The 18554-nt window shown below is 44.4% G+C and overlaps 1 protein-coding gene across 45 annotated transcripts in view; it reads left to right on the top strand.

The window, feature by feature from the left end:
- LOC141578007 (uncharacterized) overlaps window positions 1–18554 on the top strand; it is a 192699-nt gene that overhangs the window by 72816 nt on the left and 101329 nt on the right. For 31 of the 45 annotated variants that reach the window (XM_074366515.1, XM_074366521.1, XM_074366520.1 and 28 more), the window contains 4 exons: window positions 2707–2794; window positions 4004–9389; window positions 14127–14700; window positions 16083–16252. Coding sequence is in view for 8 of the 45 variants with exons in the window: in XM_074366510.1 (XP_074222611.1) it covers window positions 14137–14489; window positions 14597–14700; window positions 16083–16252 (627 nt within the window). In the remaining 37 variants the exon portion in view is untranslated. The remainder of the gene's footprint in view (window positions 1–2706; window positions 2795–4003; window positions 9390–14126; window positions 14701–16082; window positions 16253–18554) is intronic. The other 14 variants (XM_074366510.1, XM_074366513.1, XM_074366511.1 and 11 more) reach the window with 6 other exon arrangements.

Here is an 18554-nt window from a genome sequence, read left to right as displayed (position 1 = left end):
CTCCAGAAAATGTACTGGAATAGTACAATAAACGCTTAGAGACAGTTCACCTAAAAGGGCACTATTTGCCCTTTTGTGTGTGGCTTATTTTAGTATAAACTTTCAAGGTCCATCCATGTTGTAGCCTCAATCAGTAATTTATTCTTTTGATTTGATAATATCTTTTTTCTTTTTCTCGTTTTTGTCTATTTAAAAATATTTTCATTGAATTCTAGTCAGTTTATAATGTTGCATCAGTTTCTTGTGTACAGCACAACACTTCATTTATATAGAAACATACCTGTATTAATTTTCATATTCTTTTTCAACATGTTACTGTAAGATACTAAACATATTCTCCTGTGCTATACAGTATAAACTTGCTGTTTACTCTATACATACTATCTGCAAATCTTGAACTCCCAATTTATTCCTTCCCACACCCTCTCCCCTCTGGTAACCATAGTTTGGTTTCGAAGTCTCTGTGTCTGTTTCTGTTCTGTAGATAAGTTTATCTTTTATTTTGGTTGTTTTTTCATTTTTTGTTTTATTTTTTTTTAGATTCCACATGTGAGCGATCTCATATGGTATTTTTCTCTCTCTTTCTGGGTTACTTCACTTAGAATGACATTCTCCAGGTCCATTCATGTTGCTACAAATGGCATTATTTTATTATTATTTTTTATGGTGAATAGTAGTCTATTGTACAAATATACTACAACCTATTTATCCAGTCATCTGTCAGTGGACATTTAGGTTGTTTCCATGTCTTGCTATTGTAAATAGTGCTGCTGTGAACATTGGGGTGTAGGTGTCTTTTTGAATTAGGGTTCCTTCTGGATATGTGCCTAGGAGTGGGATTGCTGGGTCATATGGGAGGTCAATTTTTTGTCTTTTGAGGAACCTCTATACTGTTTTCCACAATGGCTCCACCAAACTGCATTCCCACCACAGTGTAGGAGGGTTCCCTATTCTCCACAGACTCTCCAGCATTTATTGTTTGTGAACTTCTGAATGATGGCTATTCGGACTGACGAGATGTGATATTTGATTGCAGTTTTGATTTGCATTTCTCTGATAATGATATTGAGAATTAATTCATGTGCCTATCGGCAATTTGTATGTCTTCATTGGAGAAAACTCTCTTTAGATCTTCTGCCCATTTTTGGATTGAGTTGTTTGTTTTTCTTTCTTATGAAGTGTAAAAGCTGTTTATATATTCTGGGAATTAAGCCCTTGTCAGTCTCATTTATTGCAAATATTTTCTCTCATTCCATAGGTTGTCTTTTTGTTTTGCTTACTGTTTCCTTTGCTGTGAAAAAGCTTGTAAGTTTAATTACATCCCACTTGTATATTTTTGCTTGTATTTCTATTGCTTGAGTAGACTGCTCTAGGAGAACATTGCTGAGATGTATGCCAGATGTTTTCCCTATGTTTTCTTCTAAGAGGTTTATAGTGTCTTGTCTACATGTTTAAGTCTTTAAGCCATTTTGAATTTATTTTTGTGTATGCTGTGAGGGAGTAGTCTAACTTCATTGATTTACATGCAGCTGTCCAGTTTTCCCTACACCATTTTCTGAAGAAGCTATCTTTATTCCATTGTATGTTCTTACCTCCTTTGTCAAAGATTCAATGACCAAAAGTTTGTGGGACTATTCTTGGTAATTTTGTTTATCCGTTCATTGATGGATGGATATTGTTTGTAACCTTTGGCTACTCTGAATGATACTGCCATGAATATTGATGTGCCAGTTTTTGTGAGAATATGTTTTCATTCTGTTGACTGTACAGTTGGCCCGCCATATCTGTAGTTTCCACTTAATGGATCCAGATGGCTGATTGTAAAGGGACTCGAACATCCTTGGATTATGGAATCCAGGATGGGGGGTTCCTGAAACCAACCCCTCGAGGATACTAAGGGATGACTCTACATGTAGGAGTGAAATTGCTGAGCCATATAACTCTAACCTTTTGAGGAAACAACACACTTCTCCAAAGAAGCTGCACCATTGTCCCTTTCCACTGGCCGCATATGAGGTATCTCTGCCTCCTGAACAACACTTGTTATTGTGCATGTTTTGATTATAACCATCCTGGTGGGTGTAAAATAAGATCTCATTTTCATTTTGATTTGGCTAGTGATGCTGAGCTTCTTTTCATATGCTTATTGGCCATTTGTGTATTTTTTTAAATCCTTGGAAATTTTAAAAATTGGGTCGATTTTCTTTGTATTGTTCAGGTGTAAGCATTTGTTATATATCCTGAATACTAGTCTCTTATTAGATATATGCTTGGTAAAATTTTTCTCCTATTCTGCAGATTGTGCTTTCACTTTAGTTCTTTTAAACATTAAAACAATTTCTTTACAGGTGAGGTAATTAGATGTATTGATTTATTTTATTTTTCTTGCTAAGCACGCCCTCTATCAGTTGAGATACCCCCTTCCCCTGTCATTTCCCTTTCTTTATGATGTCCTCTGTAACAATAAGGTTTTAATTTTGATGAAGTCCAGTTTATCTGCTTTTTTCTTCTATCACTTGTGCTCTTCGTATTGTATCTAGGAAACCAAAGCCTATCCTAGGACCTCAAAGATTTATACTGTGTCTTCTTTTAGAAAGTTTATAGGTTTTGTTTTTACGTTTCTGTCTCTGATCCATTTTGAATTAATTTTTATTTGTTATATAAAATATGGGGGTCCAGATTCCAGATTCATTCTTTTGCCTGCAGATACCCAGCTTTCCCTGCACCACTTGTTGAATAGACAATTCTTTCCATGGAGTGTTGTTGGCACCCTTGTGGAAAACTGACTGTAAATGTAAGTTTTTTCCCCCTGGGATTTTATTGTGTCTCATAGATTTATTTATCCAAACTTATGCCAGTACCTTACTGACTTAGTACTATAGCTTTTTAGTACACTTTAAAGTGAGTCATCCCACTTTGCTCTGCTTCTTCAAGATTGCTTTGGGTGTCCTGGGCCCCTTGCACTTCCATATGAATTTTGGGATAAGTTTTTCAATTTTTGCAAACAATTCAGCTGGAAATTTGATAGGGATTCCACTGAATTTGTAAATCACTTTGGGGAGTCTTAACATTTTTAACAATATTGTCTACCATTCCATCAACATGAGATGTCTTCCATATATGTAGATCTTTTAAAATGTTTTGGTGATACTTCAAAATATTCAATGTACAAATCTTGTAAATTTTTGTTAAATGTATCTCTCATTTTATTTTTAATGCTGTTGTAAATGGAAAGTCTGAGCTTCTTGAGGTAGGACTATATATCAATTTGTTTATTTCTAGGATTTCTACGCAGCAACTACCCTAGGTTTATATTTGCAACATAAATCTATGCACAACTCTTCCCACCCCCATGTTATAAGAAACCAAGACCCAGGTTAAGCTACCTGAACACCTATGTGGAAGTGAGAAATGAGATCCTTGTGTGGGGCTTTGTGAAGATGATACTGAGAGCTTATTTAGGATGGCTTCATTTTAATTTCTTTTAAACAACACTTTCGGTGTAGTCAGATATATTAAGAACATGCCCTTTTGATGTGCAGAGGAGCTAAGACTATTATCAAATAATTTCTAGAGAGAGTGTTGTACTTGAAATCTAATTTGCATCAATCTTTGAAGATTTATGTTTCAGGAGCTTTGACTAAAGAACACCTGTCTTTATTCATTAGTGACAATTAAATGCTCAAGCAACATGTAATAGTCTGAGAAACTGCCCCCGCCCCGTAGTGCTGGGTGGCTGCAGCTGTAACCGGAGACAGCGCTTACCTTTCCCAGTATGCTTGTGCTGATCCGCTCAAAGCGGTTCGTCCAACAGTGTGTCTGTAGTCTGTTGGACATAGCCATAAATCATTGAGTTAAGTTTGCTGGAATGCATTATATTATTATTAATAATAAGTAAGCACATATTGAGTGCTTACTGTATGTTGGGAATTGTCCCTCAGCCTCACATGAATATTATTTCTCTTAAAATCTCACATATTTTCTTGTTATTCTCACTTTACAGATAAGGAGACTGAGAATTAAGTCTTCTCTCTTTGGGTGGAGCTCATTATCAATGACGGTAAGTTGTAAGGAAAAAGATACTGATTCATCCTGAGAAAACATTTTTCTGAGAGTCAGCAGTGAAGAAGGTGGACACTGAAGAAGGTGATCATTGTTCGATTGAGACGAGCCCCGGGTTGTACGGAGTCAGCATCCCTGTCCTGGACACAGCCAGTGTAGAGCTGTGTGGTGGGTGAGGCGGCGATGCCGCGCAGGGAAAGCAGATGCCGGGCCATTGGGCTGTGCTCAGGCCCGGTGGGGCTTTCTCCTAAGGGCAGTGGACAGTCATTGACAGATTTTAAGTAGGGGAGTGGGGTGCTCTCGTAGATCACTTTTGTCTTGTAGAATGCTTAGAAACATTTAGAAGGCTCAGCTGGAGGTGATGTGATGAGTCAGATTAGGGTGGCTGCCAGGTGTAGGAGTGTAGAATTTTCAAGTGGTTTTCAGTCCCAGTTTTGTGACTCAGTAGCCGTGTCACTTTGGATGATGCACTCAAGGAAGAGAAACAATTTATCTAATCAATAAATGCAGTGATGTACTGACCTCCCAGGACTGCTGTGGAGATCCAGTGAGATAACGTGTGCACAGTGTGCAGCATGGTACCCAGCACAGTGTCAGTGCTGAGTGAGTGCCAGTGAGTATCTGGTAGGACTGGTGTGGGTGGTTGGACTCGGTGACTGAGGAAATCTGGGCCCTGAATGAGGGGTCCAGTCACATCTGTGAGTGATGGGCCTGAGCTGGGAGAGGCAGAGAGATCTTGCCCCTCGACCAGGGGCCCTGGGCAGGACGGCTATGGGAGGAGCATCATGAAGTCAGCTCTTTGCAGGTGGAGTTGGAGTTGCCCTTGCGACATCTAAGTGCAGTGTCACGAGCTCAAAGAGGAGGTCTGGGCCCAGGCTGTGAATTTTCCTATAATCTTAATCCCTGAGGACGCTGAGGTAGTGATCACTGAACGTGAAGACATACTTTACAGGACAAGTGAATAGTAGTATCATCTCTGTCATCAAAGCTCACGTCTCTTTATTCATCACCCACTTTGCTAATTGGGTACTTACAGAGCTCACTTCACCGTCCTCCCATGGGCTCAGGCTCCACAGTAAAGAGCTGGTGAGCCTCCCTCCTTTCCAGAAGACGACACATTTTGCTGGTAGACTTCTGTACCTCGCCAGACTTAGAATTTTAGTTTGTTGATTTAATTCTATTTTCTATTAGCCATCTCCTGACAAGAGAGACGTTTTACCTCATGGTCATATTTCAAATAGCTGTTACTGAGAATTGCTGATCTGATCCATAGAGTAACTATTATATTAACCTTGTAGAGTACTTATCATTTTTCTGTCTTTGCCCTTTAATTTTGTTTGCCCTTTCTCTATCCTATTTGGGGCCTTAATTTTTTTTAATTAAAAGATGTCTGTTTGCAGTTAAGAAAAAAAAAGAAAAAATACACATGATAGCTAAACATAGAAAATATCTAGTGTGTTTTCTGTCTGGCAATGGAGGGTTGTAGAAACTTGTGAAAACCTTCATTACACAAGTTTCTTAAAATGCGGATTAAGAAATAAAACCTTCCTTCCTCATCTTTCAAGCTGCACAGCTAATTGTCAAGAAACTGAGGGGAAATCCTCAGAAGCCAAGACAAACCAGAAAGCAGGGATTCTGGGTGATACATGAGCCTTAGAAGCCCTGGGGTGCCTGTTGGCTCCTGTACTGAATTTCAGTTGCCTTGACAGTAGAGCAGGAGGTGAGCCCGAAGCCTCTCACACTGGGAGTTGGATGACTGATCATATGTAAGGCCAAGCCCATTCCGAGAAGCATGGTTTACTTAAGGGTGAACTAGGAAAAAAAATTCCTCAAGGCAAGACAGTAAGGAAAGTCAATTTTGTTGGAAGAGGGGAAAAATAACAAATCCAAAGTAAGGATATAGTTTAAAGCTCTTCTGGCATGAGAGTGACCACAAACTCCTGGCAGAGAAGCACAGCTACTCCTGGAATGAGAAGCTGTGGTTTGAATGAATCAGTGAGCAGCCATTCCGAAAAAGGCCTGCAGAGTCTTGTGGATCAAGATACTGGACGGCAAACACCTCTCTTCCAAGGTCTCATTCAAATAACTGGAAATGTTTTAAAGGAAAGAAGACATAATCATAGTTCTATTTATTAACATTACTATATGCTAGGAATTCAGAGGTGACTATGGAGTTGACTCCTCATTTATGGACCTTACTTTCTCTTTGGGGAGAAAAACTGACATAGTTGGGGAGCTTGGTAGAGGGAGGTGTTAGTCTGTTGCAATTAGCCAGGAGAGGATATTAAGAAAGCAGTGAAGGGTGGGTGAACTTTTTAGCTGAGGACAGACAGTCTTGTTCAGTTGGCTTTTAATTGCAGGCTCAATGAGCTGTCACTGGAGGGAATAGATATTTCGGAGGATGGACTTAGCTCAGGCCTCTTTAGAATGGACACGTGAAACTGGAGAAAGACAGTCAAATCTGTGCAGACATTAAATTTCACTTGAACATGCTCCATCCCTGAGCCAAAGATAGGACAAATATGCAGCAGTTCTTAAGGACAGAGGAGTGGTTTCTAAGATTCTCCAAGAATGAATCCCAGGGAAACGGGATGGCCAGTTGTCAAACTGTGACTTTGCTCTTTGGACGGTGTACCCACCAAGGGTATTGGACTTTTATAAGTTTCCATTTCTCTTTAATACACGTCAGGTGATTAGGACGTGGGCACAAGTATTTGACACCTTGTCGAGGCGACATTGGTTACCTGCCTAGAAGCACGGGCACTGCTATGGCTGCGTCATACATCTTGCCGCCCATCCCGTTCCCCGGCTCAGTGATCACGGCAGAGTGGTCCCTTGTTTACCTGTCCGTTTCCTCTGTGACATCATAACCCATGAAAATACCGGAGCATATTAACGTGGTTTTCTTAAATTCAAAGGAACAGAACAAATATGGAGTCAGATTTGTTTTTTCCTACTTCAGTAGTGCCATGGAGAAGGCAGTTTGGGCAGCTGTTTCTAGGGCCCTAGAGGCTTTCTCTCTCAGCCTCTGGGCACCTTTATTGAAAACCCTTCATAGCTGTCTGGAGTGCTGTAAAACCACTCCGCCTGTTTTGCCCTGAAGATGTGTTCAGTTTATAACTCATCTCTACTCCTTGGAAAACAACTCAATAAAAACTCAGTTGATTTTCCACCAGCCATGGGCAGGGGTGGGGGATAACTTGTTATTATTTCATAAAATAAAAATAACAACAATAATAATAATAGTAATAATAATAATAAATAATAATAATAAAAGAATTCTTAAAATAGCATTGGGCACATTGGAGAGAGTCAATAAATGCTTCCTGGCTTAAGTCAAAATGATGACTCAGTGATTCCATGGCTGCTGTATTTGCTGAGCTAATTAATCCTTTGCTCCATTACACATTTTTTTAACTGAAAAAGAAATACATGCAAATGGTTAAAAAAATTCAAACAGAGCACAAAACTACACAAGTGAAAGAAGTTTTCCCTCATCCTCTGTTCTTCCAGCCCTCCCTGGAGATGCCACTGTTTACTGTCCTTTGTGTGCATTTCCAGATGTGCTATGCACATTCCCAAATATGTATGTAAATTCCTTTAAAGTTTTAGTTATTTTTAACTTAAAGGGATTTAAATCCTCAAGTGGCTTCTGCCCGGGTAATAGAACAGAACAAATCTGACTGCATATTAGATCTTTTCATTTGACTTAAACCCTATGCTCTGTCTCCTAGGCTTCATCTTGCTTGTAAAACAATGTTGCTTAGAGCCTGAAATATACAGGAGAGCCTATTCTGAAGGCTCTGAACTTTAAGGATATTTAACACTTTTTCATTCATAAAAAGATAACAAATTACAGAATAGAAAATAACGTTTGTTTTGTTGGAGGTTTACAGAGATTTGACCCAGGCAGATAGCTGCAAGAACAAAGGATTCTAACAACAAGGAATTCCTACACCAGGAAGATTGCAACAACCAAGCACGTAGGAAAGGAGCCTGAATTCTGACTTGGGGAGATGGTTTTCCAGGACATTAGTTTGCCATCTAGGTCTACAGAGACTTGCTATTCCTTGCCCCAACACCTGGTCTCCCAACTTATTGGCCTGTCCTGCACTGAGGAGAATGAATTTGGACTCGGTAACACTCCTATCTACCTATCAAACTGGGCACTGGAACTGAGTGTTATGGAAACAACAGGCCAGCCAAGAAACAAGCACCACTGGGAGGGTTGGAGTACTCAGATTTATTATGCCGGCGGGCTCAGAGGGGCTTCTGCTCCGAAGTTCTGAGCAACTCCAAGACATGCAAATGAGGTTTTAAAGGGTTAATTACAAGTAAGGGGTATTAGCCAATAAGGCTCAAACAACAAAAAGCAAGGAATCAGTACACTGGAGCTTATCAACTTGTAATAGATCACGTTAGTGACACCTGTTGAGGTTGGATTTACGAGTTAGCTTGTTAGCCCAGTAAACTGACACTAAACTTCAGATTTACGACTTAGCCCAGCAGAATTTAGATCAGTAAACGGACACTTATCACACTTAGATTTGTGACTTAGCTTGTTAGCCCAGCTGGGCTTTTCCTTTACATGAGGATAGCTCTCCCACACCCAGGGAACTACTGTGAGCCCTTGATGGTTCCACTAGGGTGGGGTGTGGTTTACCCAGGAGGGATGGGGACTGTGCACCAACACTCAGGCAGTCTGCTCTGTCTGGGGCTCTGATCTTGTACCATCCCTCTCCCCGCCAGCCCAACACATGGGAGAGTGGAACTAAGGCAAGATCATGCCTGCCTGTTTCCCAGCGTGTAAAAGGGGAATAGGTACTCTTCCCAAGGTAGTTCTGAACGACAACACCTGCGGGTGCTTGGTTCCCAGAGCAACAGAAAACCCAGCTCCGCGTGGGGGCAACGGGTGTGATACCCATAGGGGTTCTAAAGAAGCATCGGATGGAGGCCTGGATCAGAGAGGTAAAACATGTGCTGCGGGCCTTGAAGGGTAACAGAATGGTACAGAGGCAGGACTGCCGCCTCCTTTGGGGTGCCCCCAGAGGCAAATCTTTTTCTCTGCATCTCCGCTACGACCCTCCCCTCTCCAGATCCATCCCTTTTCTCTGCTCTTCAGGTCCATCTGTCTCCCTCCACTTTTCCCCTCCTCTCCTCCCCCTCCCATCTTCTTCCTCCCTCGCTGCCCCACCTTCTCTCGCAGAACCCAGAGTGGATCGCTGGCCCTCCTGCTCATGGGCAGTTGGTGCCAGCTGGACCGCGGGTTGGAAGCTCCAGCTCCGAGCCGGGGATCGGACCTAAAGGCTTCTCAGCTCTGTCGACCGGTAGGTCTTTAGCTCCTGCCCGGGGCCGGGGCCTCTGGCTGTGGAAGTGCAAGGTGGGGGGCTCCCGGGAAAGGGGTCAGGCGGCTGCGGGAGGGCGGTCGGCATGTCACAGCCCCCCAGGGCGCCAGTCAGCCTGTGTTCAGCTGAATTGCTCTGGCCAGACCCCTCTGCCCGCGCCACCTACCCCGGCGCCCCGGCCACACCTGTCCATGGCCAGGTGTGCACCTGCAGCCTCTCACCCAGCCGGGCTCCCCTCAGTCCGTGGCTGGCGTCCCCTTCCTCTCTCCCGCCCGCGAGTCCTCTCCTCCCGGGCTGCCTCTCCTCGGCCGCCGGCCCGTCCCCGCCCCTGGGCGGGCTGTGTCCCTGGCGGGTGGGGTCTGCGGACCCGAACGTGGGCAGGCGGCTGGGGCTGGGGCTGGCCTCCGAGCGGGGCTGCAGCCCGCGTTTCCACCAACCCCCCCCCAGCTTTCCCTGCCCCGCGACCCCGGGGCTGCCCTGCTCTTCCTTTCCTGCACCCTGAGGACAAGCTCAGCGACGTGGGCGCTGCTCCCTGGGCTGAGAGCCTCCGGCTGTAAAGCGCAGCTTCTGGTGGAGTCGGGAAAGTGGATCCTCAGTGCTGAGCGAGCTTCTGTCTCCTCCCTCAGTGTTTCTGCCCCAGGGAAGTACCTTGAACACTTTCAGGTGTAATGATGGCGGTGCTTGTTGATGTCACGTGTTTTTATAGTGCCAGGGATTACAGTGTTGAAAGCAGGGCTTGGTTCAGTTAAAAATGAGCTGAAGGCATGAGGCTGTGACATGCTCCTTCCTTCCCACTCCCAGGGTGAAACGTGTAACCGTCGATTTTAAAAAGATAGTTACAGTCCCTAACTAGCCCAGCCCAGCTAGGGTGCGTTAACAGGAACAGCACCACCAGAGGCGTTGGAGACCCAGGGACATTGCAGTCCTAAAGAGCTCCTGGCACAGTTTGGTTTGTTTTGGTTTTTTGTTTTTCTTAAATCGTGGGGCAGACTAGTAGTATAGAGGGAAAAATAATTGTCAAGAAATATTTTTTCATATAACAGCTTTATTGTGATATTGTTCACACACCATGAAGTCCATCCATTTAAATGGTACAATTCAGCAACATTTAGCATATTCACAGTGGTGCAACAATTATTATTCCAGAACGTTTTCATCACATCACAAAAACCAGTGAAAATGAGTGACATACCCACCCCTCCTCAGTGGTGTTTCTAAAGAAGTTTCATGCCTATTCCTGACCATAAAATAACTTGTTACATTCCATGAAATATCTGGTAGGAATTCTAAACAGAATTGCAATGAATCTGTGTATCAAAACAGGAAGAATTAATGTCTTTATGGCATAAATTTCTTCTACCCATGAATATATCTGGGACTGTATCTTTTCATCTCTCCAGAGCCTGGCCCATGGGAAGTCCTCACTAATTGTTGGGCTTGTGAATGATGAGATTCTATACATCGTTAGTTGCTACTGTAGCCTTTCACAGAAGAGAAAAGTAACCTCAGAGAAGCCAAGTGACTGTCTGATGGTCAGAAAGGGTGACAGCCAGTGCTGGAGAGATCCAGTGGACTTGGTGCTTGCAACCAGGATTCTCCAGCACCTACAGATAAGGGGATTACAGTATTCTTTTTTTTTTCTTAATGGCGTTGCTTTAATTTTTAATTATTTTTTAAATTTATTTTTTATTGAAGTGTAGTCAATTTACAATGTTAGTTTCAGGTGTACAGCAGAGATTCAGTTATAAACATATGCATATGTATCTACATATGTTTTAGATTGTTTTTAGTAGAACTCATTACAAGAAATTGAATATAGTTCCCTGTGCTATATAGTAGGTCCTTGTCATTTATTTTATATTTATTAATGTGTATCTGTTAATCTCCCCTTTCCTGCCTGCTAAGCACAGTTTGCTTTCTATGTCCATGAGTCCATTTCTAGCAGCACCGTTTTTCCTAGTAAAATATGCTCTTTGGCTGCTTTCAGTTTCAGTAATTCCATGTTATCTGTGAGCGCTTTTCTTCTGGTGGCCTTTATGTGGTTTGCACACGTGGTAATAGAGATCTGTATTTGGGAGAACTCCAGGCCCCGTGTAGTCCCTGGTACAGAGTGCCCACTGAGTTGATGCTTGAACTGGGAAAAAAACATAGTAAATGTTGGAATTTCCACTATGGTTGAGACTTCCAGTTTTCTGTAACCTGTTTAGTCCACCTTATTATTGGCTGCCCCCATACTGGGTAATATGGTGGAATTTCATGGTATAGTGGTTTAAAGACAGGGCCTTGTATGCTTCTTCTCTTTCTGTTTTCTAACACTCATTCTCCTGGGTCTCCCAGATCCTCCCCCAGCAGTGCCCAGGGCTGGCATGATGCTGCGCTGAAGCAATATTTTTTAATGAGGCCCTTTCCTCATCTCTTCTGACCCTCCGTTTCTTTCTCTGCACAATGAGGGCTTAGACTAGATAAGTGCTTTTCAGTTTCTTTTAAAGCCATGTTTCCTTTGAGAAACAGAAAATGCAAATCTCTCCTCCCATCCCAACACTTTAGATTTTGTTACCTCCTGCAAGGAGTGACGTAGCTCTTTGTGGAAAATTGATGTTATTGTGATTCCAGGTGGCACAGAAAATACTCTTCAGAAATTTATTGCAGGGAGAGGGCAGAAAAGGGGCAGTATGTCACACTTTCTAGTGTGAGCACAGGAGCAGGGGCTTGGATTTAAATATGGTGTCTGTCGTGTCCTCTCTTTAATCTTGCACAATGTGACAAACCTCTCTACCTCAGTTTCTTGATGTGTCAAGTTGGGGTGATAATATTTTAAGGCTTTTGTGAAACATTATACACATAATCTATTTGTGTCTCAGTAGAAACAAGACCTGCAAGTGATTCAGGGATTTAAAAAAAAAAAATCTTGCCCATAGCACTATGTCGCTGTGTATTTTAAATTTCCTGGAGGGTGATGGTTGAGTCTAAAGTCCATCATGGGACAGGTGGCCCATATTTCTCTATGTAACAGATTGGCCCCTCTTCCCCAGTCCTCTTCCTCATTCCAGGATGAATTTCCCTAGTAAATTTACAAAGAGGTCTTGTGGAAATGGCTTTTCATTTTATTGTTTCACCAAGAAGGGCTGCCATCATGATCTCTGTGGTCAGATTTTGAAGGGCTGCCATCTTGATGTCCAGTCAGGTGAAGGCTATGCAATTGGGAGTTTCTATTTAATAAAAAGAAAAAAATTACAAATAAAAAATTAGAACAAGGGTGGTGACAGGGGCTCTTGGAAGTGAGCACCATTAGCTTTGTTAGCTTCAGTTGCAGTGGCCTCTTGCCACGAGGACCCATCCTCTTGCTCTGAATTTGGAGGGACCTGTGGGTTCAGTGGGAATGTTAACTGAGTGTATCTCATGTGCTGGGCATCGTCCTATTTTTTCTGTGTGTTCCTTTTTTGAGACAGTGAGCACATTTAACCTCAATAGCTTCTTTAAAAAAGTAGAAATTTTATTTTGAGATATAATGTAGATTCCCATGTAGTTGTAAGAGATAATATGGAGAGGGCCTATGGACCCTTTTCCCAGTTTTCCTTAATGGTTCCATCTTGCAAAGTTGGGGTACGATTCATTACTTACTCCCTAACAATTTGAGGTTTGTGTTATTGCCATCATTTCTATTCACGATTAAACTGGGGCTTAGAGAAGCACACACGCCTGCCCAGGTCACCCACATGGTTAGTGTAGAGACGGGTGGAACGTGGGCTTGGGATTTCTAATCAGTACCATTATGATGGTCTGTGGCAGGGAGCAGCATTCATTTTGCTTGTTTATTCATTCATTCAACAAACATTTATTGAGTAAACTCTGTGGGTCAGATGCTTTCATAGGGTTATCTGATTCTTCAGCAGTACTGAGAATCAGGTAATATTTACTTTTTTTTAAATCTGAGAAAATTAGCTCTGAGAGGTTATTACCCCCCGAAGGAAATATAGCTCATAAAGGAGGGATAGTAAATTTGTATTCACCACTTTTTATGCAGTTGGTACCCTAGGCATTTTACATTTGCAAACTTCCGTATTCCAGATATATTCTTGTAAGGCAAGGATTTTTTTTTTAATTGAAATATAGTCAAGTTTACAATGTTGTGTCAATTGCAAGGTGTTTTTTGAATTTTGAATTAAAAAGTATTTTTTGAGGAGGGTAATTAGGTTTATTTATTTGTTTCATTTATTAAAATGAGGTACGGGGACCTCGTACATGATAAGCATGTGCTCTACCACTGAACTGTACCCTCCTCCCCAAGGCAAGTTTTCTTATCCATTATTCTGCAGCTTAGGGGTTCAATTAAATTGGAATTGAAATCCACATCTTTTGCTCCTACTGTTGTCCTTTTCTTTATATTCTGCTGAAGGGGGTTTCGGAAAGCAGTTCCTTTTTTCATTTCTTTATTCCGCATTTTTGAGCAGTGACTTTGCATCAGGGCCTTGCTAGGTGCTTTGAAACAGAAAACAAGAAATGACCCTTCTCTGCAGGGGCAGGAAGCCTAGACCAAATGCTGGGTAAAGAGATCCGAGCTACGGTTACCATGTGCAGGCTCTGAAGGACAAATTGTACCCCTGGATTTGCTTGGGCTTCCCCTGCCTTCTGGCTGGTACACACCAGGTCACCGCAACCCAGAGGCGCCCACAGCACACAGCACAATATTTACCTCGATCTCCTCTCCCCTCTCGGCAGGGCCTGCCACATGAGCATTCCTGACTACATGCAGTGTGCTGAGGACTATGAGACTCTTCCCGTGGTGGTCAAACCAGTGGGGATCATCTCAGGGGAGAATTTCTTTTGCATCTATAAGCGAATCTCCTTGGTGAGCCAGATCAGCCCGTGCAGCTCCCAGGGCGCACTCTGTACGCACTACAGGCAGCACTATGCGACCAAGAATGGATGGAGCGTCTTCCAGACACACCGCACGGTCGTGGGCCTTGTCACCATTACCGACTGCCTCTCGGCCAAGGCCTTCGAGAAGCTCCACGTGCAGAGGAGCTGTATTGCATCACGCTTAATGACTCTCAGCTCTTTGTCTTTGTGCTGCATGGGGAGGTAAGCCAAGCAGCCGCGCACCGACGTGGCCTTAAATCTACGAGAACTGCAGGGTGGTGGAGAAGAGGATCGAGGATTTAACTGAGTCACTCATCATCTTGCTCAAGTCCAAGTGGCTGGATGGGGCCCCTGACAAGCCTGGGGACAAGATCCCACTCCTCTGCATGCCGTTTGAGAAGGAGGACTTCATGGGACTGGACACAGACAGCAGGTAAGTTTACCTGGAGGCCAGTCCACCCTGGCTGTGTGCCGGGTTTCTTCTCTCCATCCAGAAAGGGTTCAGCAAGGAATTGGACTCTTTTATATCCAAGGGGGGAGGGAGGTGCAGCCCGCCGGTTTACAGACATTTAAAAGTGAATCCGCCTTTGTTTCAGAGAGATCCTTTTAGTGATAGTGTTAGAGCACTTACTCCTGCTTTTCAGCCAGGACCCTGCTGGGACCCCTGGAGTTGCTGTTCAATAGAGTAGCCACAGCCACTGTGCTAGGAGCACTGGGGAGGAGGCTGTCTGAGCTGAGATGTGCTGTAGTTCAAATGCACATGAGACGCTGAGGCTTGTCTACTAAAAGCATATAAACTATCTTGTTACTTCCTCTATTGATTACATGTCAAAATGATAGTATTTTACATACAGTAGATTATGTAAGATATGTTCTTAAAATCAGTTTCTAGTACTTGTTTTTTGTTTGTTGGTTTGTTTCTTTGTTTACCGTTTTAAATGTGGCAACTGGGAAACTTTCTTTACATGGCTCTCATTTCATTTCTGTTGGGCAGCGTTTCCTGGGACAGTCTCATCCCTTTGCTTATAGATGAGATGCTGAATCCCGAGAGGCAGAACGAGGCGCTGGTTGAGCTGGCTTGGAGCCAGTGTCTCCTGCCTCCCAGGCTCAGCACCTGTTCGGCTCAGGCCCTCTCTTCCTGCCCGACAGGCAGCATGCCATGTTAGGACATCAGAAACACCGCCAGGGACCTCCGAATGAACTCCTTATGCAGGGAAAGGCGTATCACGGAGTATGGGAAAGAGCAGAGAAATGTTCATCCTCACTTTTTCCCTGTGATTAAGTCAACGGCCCCACTTTGCCTCGGAATTACAGACGAGCTCTTCTGGGCTGCCTAACCCCCCAACTTCTGCTCTGTTTCCCCGTGTATCTATTGTGCTGTCCCTAGGGCAGAAGACGGTGAGATGCCTTTGCCGAGAGGTGGTCCCCCTTTGCTGGGGAGAGTGAGGGAATTTGTGTCCCCCCGGCATACGGCCTCGGTCTTTGAGTCTGGAGAGGGCTCATGGCGGTCCCACAGGTGATGGTCGGACGACCTGGCACGTGCTGCCGGGCCCGCTGTGGAGGCGGTGCTCTGTGATTCTTGAAATTAACTAAGATCAGATTCTACTTTCTGGTTGTTGGGAAGTTGGAGGAGAAGATGCCAGAGAATTGATAAAAAGAATATCCAGATCAGCCCTGTGAGTGATAGGCAAGAGGACCCGAGTCCCACCTGCGTGAGGTGCCTAGCGGGCTCTGGATGAATTTCCTGTTCCTCCGGAACATGCTTAAGGAAGGGGCAAGGCATGTCGTGGCCATGATCTGTTCTTGTCCTCACAGGGCCCTGTGATCTACATGCCCGCGCTCACCATCTGCTCCTTGGAGATGAAGTGTCAGGTTTAGGAGCCTGGGCACTGCTGAGGGCACAGCTGCCAGCACCGGGCTACACCGAGGCTGGCTCTGTTCACCTCACATGTCACCTCCTGCTGATCCCCAAGGCGTCAGTCAAGGTAGGTGCATCGGTGCAAAATAAGCAGGGACCAACTTCTCCCCCTGGACAGACTGGTGGGTGAGCAGTGGAAGCCTGGAGCCCTGCCCCTGCCCCCTGGCCAGTGCCTCCTCTTGTCACAGGAGGCACTGGTGACATTTTTGCTCAGCAACTGCTTGGCTCTGGGTCTGCGGACCCACCAGAGAATTCCTGCTTGTTTTTGCCTTTTGAAGTCTGCCCTTGGGATTTGGAGGAGTACCTGGATATGTGCTTAGCCCATAGTGGTTGACACAGTCACCATTGTTTACCGAGAACCTCGTGTACCAGGCATGGCTCCCGGCATCAAAATATAGCAGCGCATTAAATCTCCCTCCTGGTGCGTCTGTCTGTTTTGGTACCGTAAGGTCTCAGCCAGCATCTTAACGTCATTGAGATAACGCGGCCAGTGAGCTAGGGTCTAGCACGTTCTCCTCCAATCACTTTTACTCCATTGTTGCTTTTACTATTCCGCAGACATTAATTTTTTAAACAATGCTTTGGTGCAGGAACAGAGCCTAATTCTCTCCTGCTACTCTTGGTGGAAGTGCATAAAACTGTCCAGCCTGAAATGTGACCACAATTTGTAGCTTAAGACCTGCCTAGACCCATGTATGTGGAGTTTTGGTTAGGGGCGCTGACCACGTTGGGGTCCCCCGGCAGCGCCGCTCCCCTCAGGCCCCTGCTCTCCCTGGAGCAGGAGGTGAGGGTGGGTCTCACCATCCCCGCGTCCCTGGCCTCACACACTCACGTAAATTCTTGTACGTGCTGTCAAAGTCATTTTTGTTCTTGTGTGTTTCTAATTTTCTCTTGTTCCTCTTTTCCTTTTTCTTTATTCCTGTTTCTCTTGTACTGCCCTGTGAGCATGTTGTTGCGTCTGAAAATGTGGGCTGTGCACACCCTGCATTGGAAATAGCTAGATCGCCCTCCGTGCTGTCTCCATCGCTTTAAAAAGCAAAAAATTAACAGCTGCCTTAATCCATGTATTATTCTTGTCATCTTTTTATTTTCTAATTTTTTTTAGCACATCACCCACTGGTGTTTGATACCTCTTAAAATCCTTGCTTTAAGGAACCAGTTTGGTCCTCCTTATATTTGGTGACAAATGCGCCCTTATTAAATTTGTTTGATTGTTTTGAAGAAGTGAGATGCGAATTCATTTAGGCGGCTGCTGAGGGATGTTTTTCATGGAGTATTTAAACTTGTAAAGTCAAATTCTGCAGCATCTTGCTACATTCCTTCTTTTACACAAACGTGCTTGGCACTCGGTTCCTGGCTGTCGCTGTGTGACGTGCGTGAAGGCGCTGCCTGGCTGGCGGTCACTGGTGAGGAAGTGGCAGGCTCGGGGGTGAGCAGCTGTTGGAGGAAGCAGTCACCGTTTTGTTATTTAATTTTTTTTTTTTTTTTGCATTTTACTTCCCGTGCCATTTACTTTACTTTGCCTTCACAAAGAGGCAGAAGTTGGTCTAAAATCCATGCCACTCTTTTGTTCCCTTTACGAGGCTGGTTTATCTGAGTATCAGGACAACATGTCCTTCTCCTAAGTAGCTGGCTCACCTGGATCTGGTGGACATAGGGACTGCTAATGGGGACCGTAGCTTCCACCCTGCTCCAGCCAGTGGGCATTCAGAGCCGGGTCTGTGGTTTGCCTCAGCAGCCGTGCAGGCCTCCCTGCACCGGCCTTTACTTTTAACCCATGTTGGCAGTAAATAGCTGACTCCGTGTCTGTTGCAGCTGACGTCCACCTCTGTCGGCCTTGTCGTTAGTTTGCGGTAGTGAGTCTCCAACACCCCAGTCAACTGTGAAGGAAGATGCTTTGGCCGACCTAGGACCTTAGATTCTCACCCCCACCATGGTTCATCTCACCCGGTGAAAGTGTTTGGCCACCACCATCATGCTGACCATGAGGCCTTGTTTCTCCTTTCATGCACTGGTCCAAATGTGGACACTTCATTTTTCACTGAATTTGTCTCGCTTCAGACAAGAGAGAATATCTGAAGGAGTCCATCACATTGTGGGTGGGGAACAGATCAGAAGTACATGTCGCAAGTAGAAGGAGTCTAGTCTGTCCGGGTTGGCAAATGCAGGCTGGGATCTGTGATGGCCGAGCTATGCCCTGGACACAGGCCTTTCCCGTGGCTCCCGAAAGCCCAGGGGTCGGAGTGAGAACAGCCTGGCCTGGGATCCTCCATCCTCGTCTGCTTACTGACAACTGTGTCTGCTAATTATGAGCTCCCCCACACCTCGGGCCCTTCAAATCTCAGACCACGGGAGAAACTTGAGTCCCT

Source organism: Camelus bactrianus, chromosome 6 (assembly GCF_048773025.1).
Source record: "Camelus bactrianus isolate YW-2024 breed Bactrian camel chromosome 6, ASM4877302v1, whole genome shotgun sequence".
Lineage (NCBI taxonomy): Eukaryota > Metazoa > Chordata > Mammalia > Artiodactyla > Camelidae > Camelus > Camelus bactrianus.
Note: the sequence above shows the minus strand (reverse complement) of the source record. Positions and strands in the feature narration are given on the sequence as shown.